Source organism: Macrobrachium nipponense, chromosome 4 (assembly GCF_015104395.2).
Source record: "Macrobrachium nipponense isolate FS-2020 chromosome 4, ASM1510439v2, whole genome shotgun sequence".
In the NCBI taxonomy this organism is placed as follows: Eukaryota; Metazoa; Arthropoda; class Malacostraca; order Decapoda; family Palaemonidae; genus Macrobrachium; species Macrobrachium nipponense.
This window is the reverse complement of record NC_061100.1, coordinates 36,444,440-36,463,134: the sequence shown is the minus strand read 5'-3', so window position 1 is coordinate 36,463,134 and position 18,695 is coordinate 36,444,440. Positions and strand designations below refer to the sequence as shown.

At 38.0% G+C, this 18,695-nt stretch overlaps 1 protein-coding gene across 1 annotated transcript; it reads left to right on the top strand.

Annotated features, from left to right (window-relative positions):
- Positions 1–16,833: 16,833 nt before the first annotated feature.
- Positions 16,834–17,901, top strand: LOC135211336 (tigger transposable element-derived protein 1-like). The gene has a single exon (XM_064244652.1). It carries the CDS (start codon positions 16,834–16,836, stop codon positions 17,899–17,901), a length of 1,068 nt encoding a protein of 355 aa, XP_064100722.1.
- Positions 17,902–18,695: the final 794 nt, after the last annotated feature.

Sequence of the window (18,695 nt, the reverse complement as noted above, 5' to 3'; positions counted from 1 at the left end):
TGTATACTACCAAGACAGAGGACACAGTACGAAATTGTATAGACAATTTTACTAAATTAAGGAGGTGCCCTTTAACACACCAACATGAGAACGAATTATGTTCTGAATCATTAAAATACAAAAAGGAAATTATAAAATAAAAAATAGACTTTTTAATATTCAATTATGAAAAACAAACAACTGCAGAATCTAATAATCGTTGTATAATGCAACGATTAAAAAACCACAAATAAATTCAAATGCATATAAGCTACGAGGCATAGTAAAATCAGCAATCAATTTACAGAATTTAACATTAATTCCTCCCAATAATGGAATATAAAATCATTCAATGGGATATAAATGGTCTCTCAACCCAACTACGTCTGGGTGAATTACAAAGAATCATACGAGACCACAACCCAATGTGCATACGTCTACAACATATAGGAAGTAACCCTCATAATATCCAACACTATAAAATTGCCTGTTATTCACGAACTGACAGTGGAAAATTAGGCACAGCCATATACGTTCATAATAGCATTACATATGAACCTTTCGACATACCATCTATGCCATATCAAATAACATCAATTAAACTCTATATGCCTGACAAAAGTAAAATCACTATTTGTAATTTATATAACCAACCAAATTTCAATGCAAATTTTAGTGATTTTTATGAACTTATTAGCAAAAGTATACAGGAACCCCTACTTATAGTAGGAGATTTTATGCACATAATTCATTATGGGATACTAATAACCCCACTGACACACCCAGAATCAACATAGAGAATACTATAATGAAACACAACCTGTGTTGTCTCAATGAAAGTGAAGTTCCAACATATTTTTCAAATACACACCTAACCTTTTCTTCAATTGACATTTCATTATGTTCAAATGATGTAGCCGAGGAATTTGAATGGAACGTCCTAGACGATTCATACACAAGTGACCATTTCCCAATCATTCTGAACAACTTAAGTAATATCAAAATATTGCCACCTACAAGATATAATATTCAAAAAGCTAACTGGGATATTTCCTATACACACGAAACATACCACCATTCCCACATAATGAAGATCACAATACTACATGTGAATCCTTCTCAAACTTCATAATAAATGCTGCAGATAAAAGTATTCCAAAAACCAAATCACATTCCACAAAATCCCCTGTCCCATGGTGGAACCCAACCTTAACAACTTAAGTAAAATAAAACATATATCGGGTCGCAATCGTAACAGACTCAAAACTCGCCTTAAATCACTCAACAAAATGCCCTATAATATATAAACATATTAAACAAAATAGTTATAACAACATAACAATTAACCACATTAAACCACTATATAACAAATATACAGCCAAATTTAGAAAAACGGTAATAGCTGAAAAAATCGCATCATGGAAGGAATATGTCTCAAACATAACTTCAAACACATCCACAAGGGATATGTGGCAAAAGATAAGGAAAATCAATGGAAAACTTATGACATTGGTGAACGAACATTCTAGTAATATCAATCAGATGATGGATGTGCAACACCTGCTGGCAACATTAGCATATTACAGTTCTAAGGTAGACCATATCCATACAAATATTTAACATTTTATTGAAAAATCAAAAGGCTATGTGGAAGCTATTACGCTAGCTACAAAGGGTGTTCTTTCACCACATCTCTTGCCTATCAAAGATTTAACATTAACTTTAGAGAACGGACGAGAGAAACTTGGTTATATGCCTTTGTTAGATGCACATAAGACTGAATTTTAGTATAGCTTAATATCAGTAAGTGTTGAAAATTACAGAATCATGATTAACATTCCTTTTAATTCTTCTGATGCCTGGCAATCTTACAAAATAGCACCGTTTCCTACTTACATGACGAATAGCTCATTACCAGTAATATCTGATCTGACTGGATACGTATTAATTTCCCCTAATAAGGAAACGTTTACGGTTATCAGAGACCTGGATATGTTCACTCACTGTTCCAATGCCATGGGTCATAAAGTTTGTACAGCTGACTCCTTTGAATTCCACAATATATCACGGGATTCATGCGAGTTAGGTCTAGTGCTAAACGGCTCTCTCTCTCATACACGTGAATGATGTCTGAAACAATTTTACCCTTTTGACGAGTATAAGTTCGCTTACAGGCTGAATAACGGATCGTGGATACGATACAACAGAGAAGGGTTTCACATCACATGCCCGGACGGATCAACGGCCTCTTCACGGATGTTCGTCGCTGCAGACGGCTGCAGTGGAGTAACGCCCAACTACACGGTCCGTGGAGTAAGCACCATCATCAGGGAACGGGCTTACTTCGCGAATTTTTCTTGGTCGAGTACCATTATCCCAGCCTTACCCCTTCCATACAACGCGAAAGTGGCCCATCAACTATCAAAACTGACTATCATGGACCGAACTTCACGGGCTTACCATGTCTACAAGGATCTTCGTTTCTACTCACTGCTGGCTGTGACATGCGTGTTGGTGGTAGTTCTGGTCACTGCTAACGTATTTGCTTGGCGTAGGATGAGGTTAACAAGGATGGATAATCAACAGAACGTCGGACCCCACCCAGACAATTTCCCAGTAGCCCTTAAGGCATTTGACTTTAGAGCCACTTGAAACTGGCCATTTCATTTGACTCGGGGGGAAGTTGTTTGGAATTGTGTTTTGTGTGAAAAGCGGTTTGAACGTTGGCTAAATGTGTAACAGGAACCTCCGTGACATTGCATTCCATATGTAAAGTATGAGAAGCTTAATTATCATCTATCATTCAATATATCTGGTAGCGCACCTAATCTAATCAATTGAAGTTCTACAAAGAATCAATATGTCTGTGTGTGTATACACTGGGAATCTATATGATGTGCACACATATCTAAATCTATTTGAATCATTATATACATATATATATATATATATATATAATATATATATAGATATATATCATATATATATATATATATATATATACTAATCAGGTAGCAACTATACTTAATCAGTTACCTTTTATCTTATCACATTTTTGGTACCATTCATTTCTTATCAATATATGATTTTTAGCATGTAATCCTTGTGTCATGCAGTCATCAGAAGTACAGTAGTAATTTCTGTTGAATGCGTATCCTCATGACTAACAGTATATAACTATCATTATGTATGACATGTTATCTTTAATATTAGTAAGATATCATGTGCATTTATCTTGTACGTGGATCTGTATTTGTATCCTCCATGTATTATTCTTTTTACTTATGAGTATTTTCTATATATCTGATTTTTTTACATATAACCAACTGAATATCATTCCTTAACCACTTGCTGGTAATTATGAGTTAACTATATATTCACATTTTTTGTATCACACTCCTATGGGTCAAATGCAAGTCAAACTTCATGCCTTGGGTAATGTTCAGTGTTTGGTTTTGTAGCCGACTAAGCAATTATGTAAGTGTTTACATATATACGAGGAATTTATGTGACATTCCAAATATAAAAAATAAAAACTATGTTGTTAATTAAACCAATGACCCAAGGGGTCATATAGGAACTTGAAGGAGTATGATAGGCATTGATAATGTAATGTTGACTAAGCCTTGACCTGTTGTATCAGCGTCCTAATTTGTAGACACCTGTAGTCATCAAATCCATTGTTGTGTGAATCGTCAACAATGCTTTCGCTTGAGAAACCATGTTGACCTATACCCACAAACTGTGCTACGTGACTTTTGTCTCATATGTTCATCCGTATGAATGTTCGTATGCTGAGCTAAGGTTTGCTCTCCTAAGATTTTGTAATCGCATTGTATCTCAGACTTCTACCTCCTCTCCTAGAATCAAGTTCTCTGAACAACTTCTTGCACCTACTCAAGAGATGTAGTTTCGCAAATACATTGTTAAGTTTACCAACATGAGTTTTAAACGTCTTCGCCTTAATACCCAAAGATGATACTGAAGAAACTTACAATTATCATCGCAATCGATGATACTCCGACGAGGATGGGAAGTATACCAACAGATACGTACTTGCGTATAACATCGCAGGTCTTTATAACCAACGGGGCACCTTGTTAGACAAAGGCGGAGCCCCTACACACCCACTAACAACACCAAGAAATCACAACAGCTCACCAACAACAACCCCTAACAATAACTCACAACTACAGCAACATGTATATAACTCACTAGCTCAGCAACCTCCCAACACACAAGTACATCAACCTTCAAACACACAGCACAAATAACTCAAACAACTCCCTGAAAACACAACACAACTGACCAACAACAGTACTGCTAAGACCGCTGCCCAAACATCTGTCTTTCACAGGCTCTGTTCACAGACTGACCAAAAACTGACTCCAAAGCACAGAACTCTAACAACTCTAAACTCCAACAGCACCAGCATACAACCCAGAACTCACCAACAGCCAATTCAATCGCTAACCATCCATCCACTAATTACGCTCTCCCTCTCTCTCTCTCAGTCCTCAAGGACTTTGTCAAATGGAACTCCCATAACTCCTACATAACATCACTTCTCTAGGGATTCTATCATATGCTTTCTCTAGGTCTATGAATGAACAATAGAGCTCATGGTCTCCCTCTAGCCTCTTTTCCTGTAGCTGTCTTACTATGTAGGGCATCCAACGTCCCTCTTCCATTCATGAATCCATACTGCTGTTTCCAGATCTTTACAATCTCTCTTAATCTCTCATCCAATACTCTAATACTTTCAATCCATGCTCTGTTAGTTTAATTCCCCTGTAGTTACCACAATCCATGACTTCTCCCTTCTGCTTGTATATTTATATATCATTAGACTCTCCTCCCAATCCCTTCGCATTTCTTCCTCTTCACACATAGCTTTTAATAAATCCAGCATCCATTCGTGCCCCCCCCCCACCCCCACCCTCAGTACCTAGCAATTTGAGCATTTCAATTTGGAACTCCGATGGACCCGGTGATTTACCATTCTTCATTTTCCTTAATGCTCTCTTCAATTCTGTATCCTGTATCTCCCTCACTGGTCCCTCCACCCTTTGTGCTTCCCTCATCTCTCCTCTCTCATTTTCAGTATTTAACAGTTCAAAATACTCTAGCCATCTCTTCTTAATGTCTTCCTCCCTATGCAATATATTTCCATCACTATCCTACATAGTGTATATATATAGATATATATATATATATATATATAATATATATATATATATATATATATATACTATATATATATATATATATATACGTATGAACCCGGCCTTGAGAGAGGCTCGATACGTAAACAGAATTAATTTGAGGGAGAACAAGATGAAATTACTTGAACTTACCGTAAAACTGATTTATAGTAAATATTTACTCTAGAGGAACAGGTCGCCAGAAACTCAGCTAAATACTTTACAGCTATTTATTTACAAAAGGCTCGTACTGGCCTGGAGAAAAGTAAATGCTATTGGTCCCCACGTGGACTTATAATCTCTCACAAATGGATAATAGATGGCTCAAAATGGAATTGATAAAAGCTGGTTTCATAATCTTGCAGGAATGCAACACTTGCGGGCAGACAGACTTCGCACGTGACTCAGGGAATCTGGATGTCATGTTCAGTGGATCGTTGTGGAAAAATGCGGCCTGACTTTGTTCCAGGTCCTGGGCTCGGGCACGCCAGTACACCGAGCCGATAGGCTTAAGTGTGGGAGGCTGGCTGGCTGGACATCCGTCCGAGGTCACAACCTGCAGTCGACTGAGAGAGATACTGGTTGTCTTGGAATCACGGGGCTTCCAAATACCGCCTCGGGCACTGCCTGAAAAGTGATCACAACAACCAGCAAATTGGGAAGGAAGAAGAGGTCTTATTGTAGAGGTCCCTAAGATCCATCTCGAAGCCTAGCTACTCTTGTGACTTGCCTCTCTTACCCTAAGTTTCCGTCAGACCGGAAATGTCTCCCTAGCCTTCCTAGGACATGCTCTCTCCCAACATCAGTTGCTTTAGGAGAAGGCATGGCTGCCGTTTTCCAGATCAAACTAATTAATTAATTACTGGGTAGACGAAGAGATCTATAAACGTCACAATATATATATATATATATATATATATATATATATATATATATATATGTGTGTATATATATATATATATATATATATATTATATATATATATATATATATATATATATATATATATATATATATATATATATATATATATATGTATATATATATATATATATATATATATATATATATATATATATATATATATATATATGTATATACTATATATGTATATATGTATCTATATATATATATATATATATATATATATATATATATCAATACATACATACATACAGAATTAATCCGTTCCAGAGCGGCCTTCGTAACCTGATTTTTTCGTATCTTGAACCACATTTTACATGTAAATTGCCTAATTCGTTCCAAGCCCTACAAAAACACCCCAGTAAATTTTATAATAAAGCTAAATTGACCAATAAACAATGAAATACAACAATTTGGACCATTCAATACCTAACTTAAACTACATATACACTACTAATATGTACTACATACCTGTAAATAAAGTGTATTAGTATACATGGTACAAGAAATACTGTACATACATACGTATTTAGTAAAATGTGGAACCTTACCATTCGAGTGAGGCGATCTCTGAAAGTGGCGACAGAGGAGGACAAATGGCAGAAAACATGAACACTTGACTTACGAAACACATTAAAAAATGGCAGAAAACATTAACACTAAACTTTACAAAACACATTAACAAATGGCAGAAGACATTAACACTTCTTGATTGAATAACTTATTGCAAAATTCCAAATGGGATTATTCATCTGACAAAGTGGTTAATTTATCCTCTACTGTGTTTAATAGAGAGCAACTTGAATTATTAAATTTACGTTAACAAACGAAATATGTATAAGTGAACGAACGAATTCCAGTGTTTACAATAACTGCCGCAAAAAATGGCCAAGGAACGCTTTTACATAGATGCATGATGCTGACCAATAGGAAAGCAGGATCTTATGGCAGTGAATAGCATCAGGAACCAATGGGAGAGCGGGAGGATGGTGGCGAGTCTACTCAGTTGGCGGCGCGAGTTTTAAAATTGTTCTCGGTGGTCTGGGCGAATCTCGGAACTTTACAGTAACACCCTTTCGTAACCTGAATTATTTTTGTATGCAGAGGCAAAAAAAAATCTTCGTATTTGCTTTTGTAACTTGAATTTTTTGTAAGTTGGGACTTTCGTATGTCGAGGTTCCACTGTATATATATATAATATATTATATATATATTATGATATATTATAATATATATAATATATAGATAGATATATATAAAAATATATATATATATATATATATATATATATATAATATATATATATATACAGTGATACCTTGAGATACGAAATTAATCCGTTCCGGGGCGGCCTTCGTATCATGAGTTTTTCATATCTTGAACTGCATTTTACATGTAAAATGGCTAATCCATTCCAAGCCCTCCAAAAACACCCCAGTAAATTTCATAATAAAGCTAAATTGACCTATAAACAATGAAATACTACAACAATTTGGACCATTCAATACTTAATATGTACTGCTAATATGTACTACATAGTACCTGAAAATAAAGTGTATTAGTGTACATGGTATACAAGAAATACTGTACGTACATACATATGTATGTAGTAAAATGTGGAAGCTTACCTTTCGAGTGAGGCTATCTCCGAAAGTGGTGACAGAGGAGGAGGACAAACGGCAGATACGTACACTTAACTTCACGAAACACATAAAAAAAGGTCTGGAAAACATAAACTAAACTTTACGAAACACATTAACAAAACTGTAACACTTAACTTTACAAAAAACTTTAAATTAAAATTTTTTTTTCTTTGATTTTTACATTTTTTTTTAAACAAAATTTCAACTTCTTCACCACTTTCAACTTTCTGTTTTTTCATAGTATAACTTGGTTCTTCCTTTTTTCTTACTCCTGCTAGTACTAAAGGCCTCTAAAAAATAAATATCCAAGGAAGATTGCTTCTGCCTGATTTTGACAATGTTCCTGACACGACTCAGGCAAACGTCATCAAACTGTGCAAGCATACGACCTGTGTAAGCCTTTTCGGGGTGTCTCTTTTCTACGAATGATTGCACCTTATAAAAAGCAGCTAGAGCATCCTTAATTTCTGCCGTTGTCATAGTCGTCGTCCTCCTCCTTGCCGCTGCTAGAGAACTCCTCTTGAACGACGTTATGTTGCATGGCCTCCAACTCCTTCAGGTCATCCATTGTAAGCTCCTCTTGGTGCTCCTCGAGTGCAACGATCTCGTCAAGATCTGGTTGCGAAACAGTTTCAGGATCGTCAACTGTTCCTGAATCTGCAGCACTGCTTCGCCCACGTCGAATCCCTCGAAGCCTCGGGCGGATACGGCATCAGGCCAGAGTTTCCTCCACGAGGAATTCAAGGTTCGCCTTGAAACCTCCTGCCAAGCTTGGTTGATGAGTCGGATGCATATTACGATATCGAAATGCTCCTTCCAAAATTCACTCAAGGTGAGGTTTGTGGTATTGGTGATGTCGAAACATCTCTTGAAAAGATGTTTCGTATACAGCTTCTTAAAGTTCAATATCACTTGCTGGTCCATGGACTGGAGGAGAGGGGTGGTGTTAGGCAGAAGATAAAGAACCTTGATAAACAAATACTACGCTAGGATATCTTCTTCGAGGCCAGGAGGGTGAGCAGGGGCATTGTCCAACACCAGTAGACATTTCAGAGGGAGGCGCTTCTCTTCCAAGAATTTCTTCACTGTCGAGCCGAAACACAGATTTACCCACTCGGTGAACAAAAGTCTCGTTACCCAGGCTTTCGCATTAGCCCTCCACATCACTGGAAGCTTCTCCTTAAGCACTTTGTGAGCCTTGAAGGCTCGAGGAGTCTCCGAATGATACACAAGTAGGGGCTTCACCTTGCAATCCCCACTGGCGTTCGAACAAAGTGCGAGCGTAAGCCTGTCTTTCATTGGCTTATGCCCGGGTAGCTTCTTCTCTTTCTGCATGATGTACGTCCGACGAGGCATTTTTTTCCAAAAAAAGCCAGTCTCATCACAGTTGAAAACTTGCTGAGAACTGTAGCCTTCGTTGAGAGTCATCTCGTCGAATGTCTTGATAAAGGCTTCGGCCGCTTTCGTGTCCAAGCTGGCCGCCTATCCATGCCGCACCACCGAATGGATGCCAGTCCGTTTACGGAATTTTTCGAACCACCCATGAGAACCCTTGAACTCTGGGGTTGGCGTTGATGTCCCTTCTCCTCCGTCGTCTTCGGCCTGGGCAATCAAATCGCTGAAAATATCGCTGGTCTTGTGGGAGATTGCCGTTTCCGTTATCGTATCGCCAGCGATTTCTTTGTCTTTTATCCAGACAAGAAGAAGCCTTTCCACTTCATCGTGCACGTGGCTCCTCTTGCTGGACAAAATAGTCACACCCTTGGAAGGTGTAGCTGCTTTGATGACATCCTTCTGCTTAAGGATGGTGCCTATTGTCGACGGATTTTGGCCGTATTCCTTGGCGATCACACAACACGATAAAGTATACTACAACGAAATCACTAACGAATTTACGTTAATAAACTAAATTGTAAAGAATGAACAAATACCGCGTCCGTACGATACCGATGATGCCGTGAAGTGGCCGAAAGAGCACGCCGCTACGTAGAAGCATCATGGGAGAGATGCTGACCAATAGGAGAGAAGGATCTCATGGTGGTGATTAGCATCAGGAACCAATGGGAGAGCGGGAGGATGGTGGCGAGTCTACTCAGTTGGCGGCGCGCGAGTTTTAAAATTGTTATCGGTGGTCCGGGCGAATCTCGGAGTTTACAGCAACAACCTTTCATATCTTGAACAATTTTTGTATGTAGAGCCGCAAAAATCTTCGTATTTGCTTTCGTATCTCGAGGTACCACTGTGTGTGTGTGTGTGTGTGTGTGTGTGTGTGTGTGTGTGTATATATAATATATATATATATACTATATATATATATATATATATATATATATATATATATAATGTTTTATCACAAAAAGTGCATTTTATGATGAAATTGATAAAAAAAACAGGAATTTGTGGATATTTCTCATAGAAATACCGCGAATGCACAAATTTTCCGCGAATAAATGCGGGGAAATGTTCCCGAGAGAAATCCGCGAATGTGTGAGTCCTCGAATCCGGAGAACGCAAATATGGGGGGCCCCACTGTATGTATATACATATATATATATATATATATATATATATATATATATATATATATAGTGTTCCCCCGTATTCGAGGGGATGTGTACCAGACACCCCCGTGAATAGTTGAAACCTGCGAATAGTTGAAACCTGCGAATAGTTAAAACCAGCACTAAAAATGCTTATAACTGCCTATCTAGAAAGTTCAGATACCAAATGTAAACCTTAAATAACATTCTACTTCAAATATACCTAAAATTACTAACCTATTACTGTATTAATCTTTGAGAGAGAGAGAGAGAGAGAGAGAGAGAGAGAGAGAGAGAGAGAGAGAGAGAGAGAGAGTATGTTACTAGTTGCCTGCCACTCCTGGCCCATCACTACCTTCTAAAATAGAATAACGAGATTTATATCTCGTTATAGTGGTGGCAGCGTTTTTCTGGACTGTATTACGCCTTTTGTGAGATTAATAGCAGCTATAAGAGGCTGTTTTCAGAGAGTCTGGTTGTGAGAATGTGTTAGGATTTCGATTAATAAGTGACAAGTGATAAGAATTATTCAGCCGTCGTTCTGGTACTTAGAGGGAAGTTTTCAATTAGGGTCAGCATTTTTTGTCTGTCGCGAGACATTGCAAGCAATGAGTTACTCAGTCAGGCTTTGTATGTGCGCGTTGCTAAGTGCTTTCTCGTTCGAGTGCCGAGTTGTTCCTACACACGCAAGTATGTGTGTATTCGCGTGTTTATGCAGAAGCGTGCACGAATCGGCGATCGGGTGTTCTATCATTGAAAACGTGAGTGTGATATTATTATTTTCTGTCCTTGTTTATGAATCATTTTTTGGAGTTAGAGAATCAGTTCAGATTACCATTTTTTTTTCATAGGAGCAGAACGTGATGCGGTTTTTTCTTGGCACATATTTTTTGAAGAGCCAGCGAAAGGGAGGCTAGTGTCTTTTGAGGGGGAAGGCTTGAAGGGAGGGTGAACTCCCCTTTTTTTTCTTTGTGCTGGGGTAATGGGGGCGAGTTTTGCCTTGATAGAAAATTTCATTGCCATGCTCTTGAGTCCTTGACGACATAGTTTAATGCCACATCTGCTGATAGCCACAAGGGATGATGTGACATGCCCGTAGGGTTTCTTTTAGAAAGATTTTTGTTCTTTCTTTTGAGTGAAGAGAAAATTAAATGAAATGCATATGAATTTGGTGCAAGTTTTCCTTACGCTTTGGAGAATGCCTTTACGCAATGTTAGAGGGCATAATTGTAACTGGAGATACAGAGATTATTTAATAATGGGGATGTGTCTGGGATATGGAGACTATTTTAAAATGGTGATGACTGGTGATGTTAGTGGTGATGATTGGTATTGTACCTGGTGATGTTAAATGGTGATGCCATTGGTGATAAATGGGTGCCTGGTGATGCTAATGGAGATTATTTGCAAGTGGTGATATTGGAGTTATAGGGAAATAGCAATATTAATGCCCTTACTGGTGATATGGGAGATATTTTATGGAGATATTTTATGGAGGATTACCACATAGAATTGTTTACGGGGAGATATTTAAGTGGAATTATTATGGAGTATTATCATTACTGGAGATATTTATGGGGATTCTATTAGAGTTCAAGGTGGTAATAATTTTTGGTGAATGTGACAATGATTTTATGGGTGGTGATGGCAATTCTGGTGAATTTGGTGAATGGGCGAGTACTTATACTGATAGTTGGTGATTCTGATACTTAATACTGGTGATACTGGCGAGTTCTGATACTGATATTGGTTATTATTTTATACTAACATGGGTGTTGTAATGAATATTAAGGGTGGTGATGTTTTGTGAATATGGGAGGTACTAACCACAAATTTAGTTTTCCCTTTTTCTATGGGTTCAGCAAACAGTTGCTTGAAGTCTACGTGAGTTACAGATGTTACGGGAATAGTTAACAGTGCCATTGATTTTTCTTTTCCCTTTTTGGACGTTAGCCATCGCTGATGCAAGTTTTTTTTTTTATCATGGGCGAATTTGAATTTATTTTTCTCTCCGAGCAGTTTGTGTAGATTTTTAATATCTCAGTTCGTGACTTGGAGTCATTGTTCGGGAATGTGTTTATAATTTCAGCTGTTTGATACTGCAGAGATATTTAGGGGAGAATTTTTGCATTTTTTGCATGTCTACATAATGGCACTACATTTTATTTCTCTGGATATTTGTGTTCCAAAATTGTTGGCCTCTCGCACAATTGCGTTTGTTGCAATTTTGCCAGAGATAGGAAACTCATATGGGGAAGCCTTTGCTTAGACACTTTGGATTTGAAGTTTTGTTGTATTGAGTTATGGCACACTGAGGATTATTTTCTAGAATTTCCTGGGCAACTTTATTTTGCCAAGTTTTTCCCTTCTCAGCAGTTATGCTAAACAGAGTTTTTATAGTTTTTTTTTACTGTAACAATGAGCTCATTAGAGATGCTTTTCGAGTTATTTTACTGGAGAATTGAAGATATAATATTTTGGATATGTGATATTTTATTTTGTTGGAGATAGTCCATAGTTTAGGCCTATGGTGATGAGAGCTATGTTTAGTTCAATTATTTTTGCAGCCATTTTTTTGTGCAAATGGAAAAGTTTGCGAGAGGAGATATGTGGCAATATTTTTGAGTGTATCAGCTAGATGCTTTGAGTGCATTTTTCGGGGACAGATTTTCATTTTTTGACGACTCTGCTTGGACGTGTAATAATATTTTTTGGAGACTTGTTTCTATTCCATATATGGTTCCTGGTGAAATAACGGGGAATATGGTGATGTGTGGTTATTAGTCAAATGGAGGGATATTTTTATATTGCCTGGGTGGTATTATTATTAACATGGTGATATATTTGAGTGGCATTACTGTGCTGCAGTTTTACGAGTCCCTATGGAGATGTTGCATTTTTTTTATATTCACCAGTGCGTTATTTTTGGCGGCATATAATTGTGGTGAGTTTACCGTAGTTTATATCCCAAATAAGTGATAATTTGTTTTATATACTTGGGGCAGTATCATGTGGGAGTTATGTCTTAATGACAATTTTTTTTTTAGCACCTTGGTGATCTTCTGGAGATAATTTTGTGAAATGTGATTATGTGGTGTCAGTATAGATTTTTTTTTTTTTGGAGAATCATGGTTTTCTGAAGTTGCAAGTCTGACTAGACATTTCTATAGTGCAGTTCGAGCACCTGACGTGTTCACAGGTGGATTTTTGCTGATAATGCCGTGATGAGTCCGGTTGCTGACTCTTTTCCTTCAGTGTTGATTACTCAGAGTTTTGCACTATTCTCGGAGATGTTGACTATGGCATTTCTCAGAGATGTACTTCGTAAGGGGGTCCTTTCCGATCGATTAAATTGTTGCGACAGCAAATTCTATGACAATACGTGTTGCATTTATGAGGGAAAATGTTGGATTATGTATATTATATATATTATGTGCTTTGTAATGGAGAAAGTTCACTTATTATTGTTGCTATTATTTTGTTTTCTTTTTTTTCGTAATTGGGGTTAAGCTTACATAGCATTTCTATTTTAGGACAGGAGATATAATTTGTCAGGATATGTGAGTTAGATAAAATGGGTGTTTGGCATTATGTTCCATGGAGATTAATTATATAAGTAGTAAAAAGGGTTTTGCTGTTAAGCAGTAAAGAGTTTTTGCTGATTTTGTGGGTTACTGAAATATCAAAGCTTGAGAGAACATTTTTGGTGATAATTTGGGGCTGGGTTTGTTTAGCTTTTTTTTTTTCTTGTGAGAATTCGTGAGTTTGAAATGTGATGACAGTAGTCCGTGGAGTTTCTGTGAGTCTGAGGGTTTTTTTTATGTTATTGGAGAATTAAGTTGGAGGATTTGATATTTTCTTTACGGGGTTACGATAGTGATATATGATTTAGCAATCTTTTGGAGTTCCTTCACGAGTTGTAGTTAGAAATTAGTTCAGTGGTCATATTAGTGGTGATTAAATGGGGTTAATTGGAAGACGTTCAGTTAGTATTTTTAAGAATTTTTGAGGTCATTACTTGACAGAAGTATGTCTGGGGTTAATTTTTCTTTAATTGACTGATGACATGACTGACATACTGAACACCATAAACATCGTTCCAGAACGCCAGCAAGACGCCCTTCAACCGTTGCAGAGATGTTGCTGATGTTCCCACATGCGAGAGTTTCTACGAGTCTACGGGGTTTTACAGCGCTTTTGGACTACGGAAATCGCCAGTTGTCTTCCATGGGGAAACGTTTCGCCTTTCTACAGCGTGTTTCACGTGTCTGTACAGTTGCAAACCAATCACATACATGGGAGTGTGAGAAAGTTCAAGATGATGAGATATTTCAACTGTTATTATAGCCCATAGGCAGGCTGTTGGAGATGATGTGTGATAGACATTGTACTGCCAGAGACGTGCTGTTATTTTTTATCATAGTGTTTTATGAGCCGGCCAATGTGTTTTTTTTATATGTATAAGCTGTTTTATGCGAGCTATGGCTAGGCTGGTGTTAGCATTAGAGGTGGCCGAGCAATCTGTTACATAAAGAGGGATTTGCTATGATTAATAATATATTTTAAATACAGTTGTAATATGAGATGCTGTGACATTTCTTAGAATGTAGAGAAGTCAGCAGTTTAACTTCCTTAGAGACAGAGAGTTCAAGTGACGAGCTTAGGAATGCTGACATGTCTTTTTGAGTGGTGTGATCAAGATTGCTGTCTTAGCAAATCAGTGCCTCGTCCTGTCGCTATGAGCGCAGAGGTGACTTTGAAACTGGTTACAAGCAGTTCATGGGCGTGAACATTGTGTGTGAATTCGTATGTGCGAGCCTTTTTTCCCTACATATGAGTGTGTTAGATTACAAAGAAGGGGAGAGCATTACAGAGAGGCGGCAGAGCCAGGATGGCTTCTGCAAAGTGTTTTTAATATAGTGTTGTGCAAACTGTGCTGAATGGGTAAGCCTTTTCTTTATTTTGGCCAAAGTGTGGCTGGATTGTATTAGAATATTCATTTCAGAGATGTTCTGTTTCATATGATCTTTGATTATGCTCTTATGCTTATCAGGATGTTCTCCTGTCTTCTAACAGGCGATTCTGGACAAGGGGAATTGTTCTGGAGAAATGGGAATTGTTCTGGACAAGGGGACTTGTTCTGGAGAAATGGGAACTGACTTAATTACTATGGTGTACTGTATTATGACTTGCCCAGTTTAATGACTAAGATAATATTGGATTATTGGAGTGGAAATATGGAGTGGGGTTATTTGAGTTTAACATTTCATTTAACCATTCCGTTAAGAACCTGAGTTAATTTAGTTAATACTTTGCTTTTAAATAAATGCATATTTTTGTAAGTTCCGTGTCTGATTTGGTGACCTTAGATAATGGAGGGGGGAGAGAGAAAGAGAGAGAGTTGTCAGGAAGAGAGAGAGAGAGAGAGAGAGAGAGAGAGAGAGAGAGAGAGAGAGAGAGAGAGAGAGAGAGAGAAAATGTTACCAGTTGCCTGCTGCTCCTGGCCCATCGCTACCTTTTAAAATAGAATAACGAGATTTATATCTCGTTATATATCTGACCATCAAGAGTGAAATTATGAATTATTTCTGAGAGAGAGAGAGAGAGAGAGAGAGAGAGAGAGAGAGAGAGAGAGAGAGAGAGAGAGAGAGAGAGAGAGAGAGCCACCAATGCCAATTCGTATATCAAACTGTCATTTACTCCCCTCCCACCTTCTTCCATGTGGATAAAAAGACAGCTGTTGGACCTCAGCTTGGACGTAGAGTTCAAAAGAAAGATGAGTGAAGACTGGGATTCCTTCATTCTTACATAATTTTTTAAATTTATAAACTAAAATCTTACTAATTCACTGTAGTATTTTCTTTAATGAATTGATAGCTCTTTACATTAATATTAATATTTGAAAATTAGTAAATCATTTATTTATCATACAAAAAACATACATCTCTGTAAGTGAGAGAGAGAATTATTATTGTTATTATGTGATATCATTTAATCTTATTAAACTTTAATACAGTATTGATCAATATTAATATTTGAAAATTAGTAAATAATTTTTGTATCATAAAAATGTATTTAGGCATGAAAATAACATCAAAATACACTAATTAGTGATTATTTATCGTTGGAAAACCCAGTGAATAGGCAAATTTCCTGCAAATAATGGGTAGATATGCGTCAGAGAGAAACCCGCGAATACAGGGGTTCACTGTGTATGTGTGTGTGTGTGTGTAATAGTACATATATACATACATACATATATACATACAGTGGTACCTCGAGATACGAGCAGCCTAACATACAAGTTTTTTGAGATACGAGCCGGAGCTCGGGCCATATTTTCATTAAAGATACGAGCCCAAATCCGAGATACGAGCCGTGTTTCCAGAGCGTCCCGCTAGTTGGCGCGCAGGGTCGAGCATCATCCGAGAGCATCTCTCGCTCACTCGCACGTGTTACCCGCTTGAATCAAAGTGTATCTTGTGCGCTGTACTCTTTTTTGCTTGATTTTTGCGTGATTACTGAACTTTTATGTGTGTTATCATGGGGCCGAAGAAAGTGAGTGCTAAGGGCAATGGTGACAGGAAGAAGAGGATGATGTCGATAGAACTAAAGCAAGAAATAATAGAAAAACATGAGCGTGGCGTACGAGTGATTGAACTCGCAAAGATCTATGACCGTAGTACATCGACAATTTGTACGATATTGAAGCAGAAGGATGCCATCAAGAGTGCTACACCAGCAAAAGGAACCACAATTCTTTCCCAATTAAGGACAAATACCCACGAGGAAATGGAGAAGCTTCTGCTTGTGTGGGTGAAAGAGAAGGAGTTGGCAGGAGATACAGTGATGGAGACAGTAATATGCAAGAAGGCACGGAGTATTTATGCCGACTTAGTGAAGAAAGAGACATCAACTTCTAAAGAGGCATCAGAAGAAGCGTTTAAGGCAAGCCATGGCTGGTTTGATAATTTTAAGAAGAGAACTGGCATCCATTCAGTGGTGAGGCATGGCGAAGCTGCGAGTGCGGACTTGAAAGCAGCCGATACGTACATCCAAAAGTTCGCTGCGCTTGTTGCAAGGGAAGGCTACATCCCGCAACAGGTGTTCAACTGCGATGAAACGGGCCTATTTTGGAAGAAAATGCCACGGAGGACTTACATCACAGCAGAGGAGATGATGCCAGGCCATAAACCCATGAAGGACCGTCTGACCCTTGCATTATGTGCAAATGCTAGCGGGGATTGTAAAGTGAAGCCACTGCTAGTTTATCATTCGGAAAATCCTCCAGCCTTCAAGATGCGCAAGATACTGAAAGAAAAATTGCACGTTATGTGGCGCGCCAATGCTAGGGCATGGGTTACGTGGCAGTTTTTTACTGACTGGGTAAATCTTGTCTTTGGCCCTGCAGTGAAGACGTATCTGCAAGAAAATAAACTCACGATGAAAGCATTGCTCATCCTTGATAATGCTCCAGCCCACCCACCTGGTCTTGAAGATGATATTCTGGAGGAGTTCCAGTTTATCAAAGTTCTCTACCTCCCACCCAATACGACTTTAATCCTACAGCCGATGGATCAGCAGGTCATTTCCAACTTCAAAAAGCTGTAAACGGAGCACTTGTTCCGCCGCTGTTTTGAAGTGACGGAAAACGCAAATCTAACCCTTCGAGAGTTTTGGAGAGATCACTACAACATCGTGATCTGTCTACGTATCATTGACTTGGCATGGCAAGGGGTAACAAGACGAACGTTGAACTCTGCATGGAAAAAGTTATGGCCTGATGCTGTTGCAGAAAGAGATTTTGAAGGGTTTGAGCCTGAGACCGAGCAAGAAGAGTTGGAGGAGATTGTATCTCTCGGAAAGTCGATGGGTCTGGAGGTAGATGAGGGTGACGTCAACAAACTTGACGAAGAACATGAGGAGGAACTCTCAACTGAGGACTTGAAGGAGCTGCAGATGATGCAACACACGAAGATTCTGGAAGAGATTAGCACGAGTGAGGAGGAGGAAGAGCCAGAGGAAGTGATTTCTACAGGTGAAATTAAAGACATGCTGGCAATGTGGGAAAAGCTGTCAAATTTCATTGAAAAGAAACACCCAGAAAAAGTGGCAACTGGTCGTGCTTCAGCGCTTTTTAATGACACTTGTTTGTCACATTTTTGAAGCATTTTGAAAGGCAGGCAAAACCAAAGTTCTTTGGATAAATTTTTATTGAAAAGAGCTGCGAGTGAAAGTACAGAAAGTGCAGCCAAGAAGGCAAAAACAAGTGATAATTAAATTTACGTAAATGTTAAGCTTAGTTTAAGTTTAAAGTTAAATGCATTGTTTTAAGTTTTTTCTTTCAATTGAAATAAGGAAAGTGTAGTTTTAGTTTTAGTTACGAAAATAGTTTTAAGTTCTAA

Bases quoted from the DNA above. Each gene is read 5' to 3' on its own strand.
- LOC135211336 (XM_064244652.1), top strand. From the start codon at position 16,834: ATGGGGCCGAAGAAAGTGAGTGCTAAGGGCAATGGTGACAGGAAGAAG.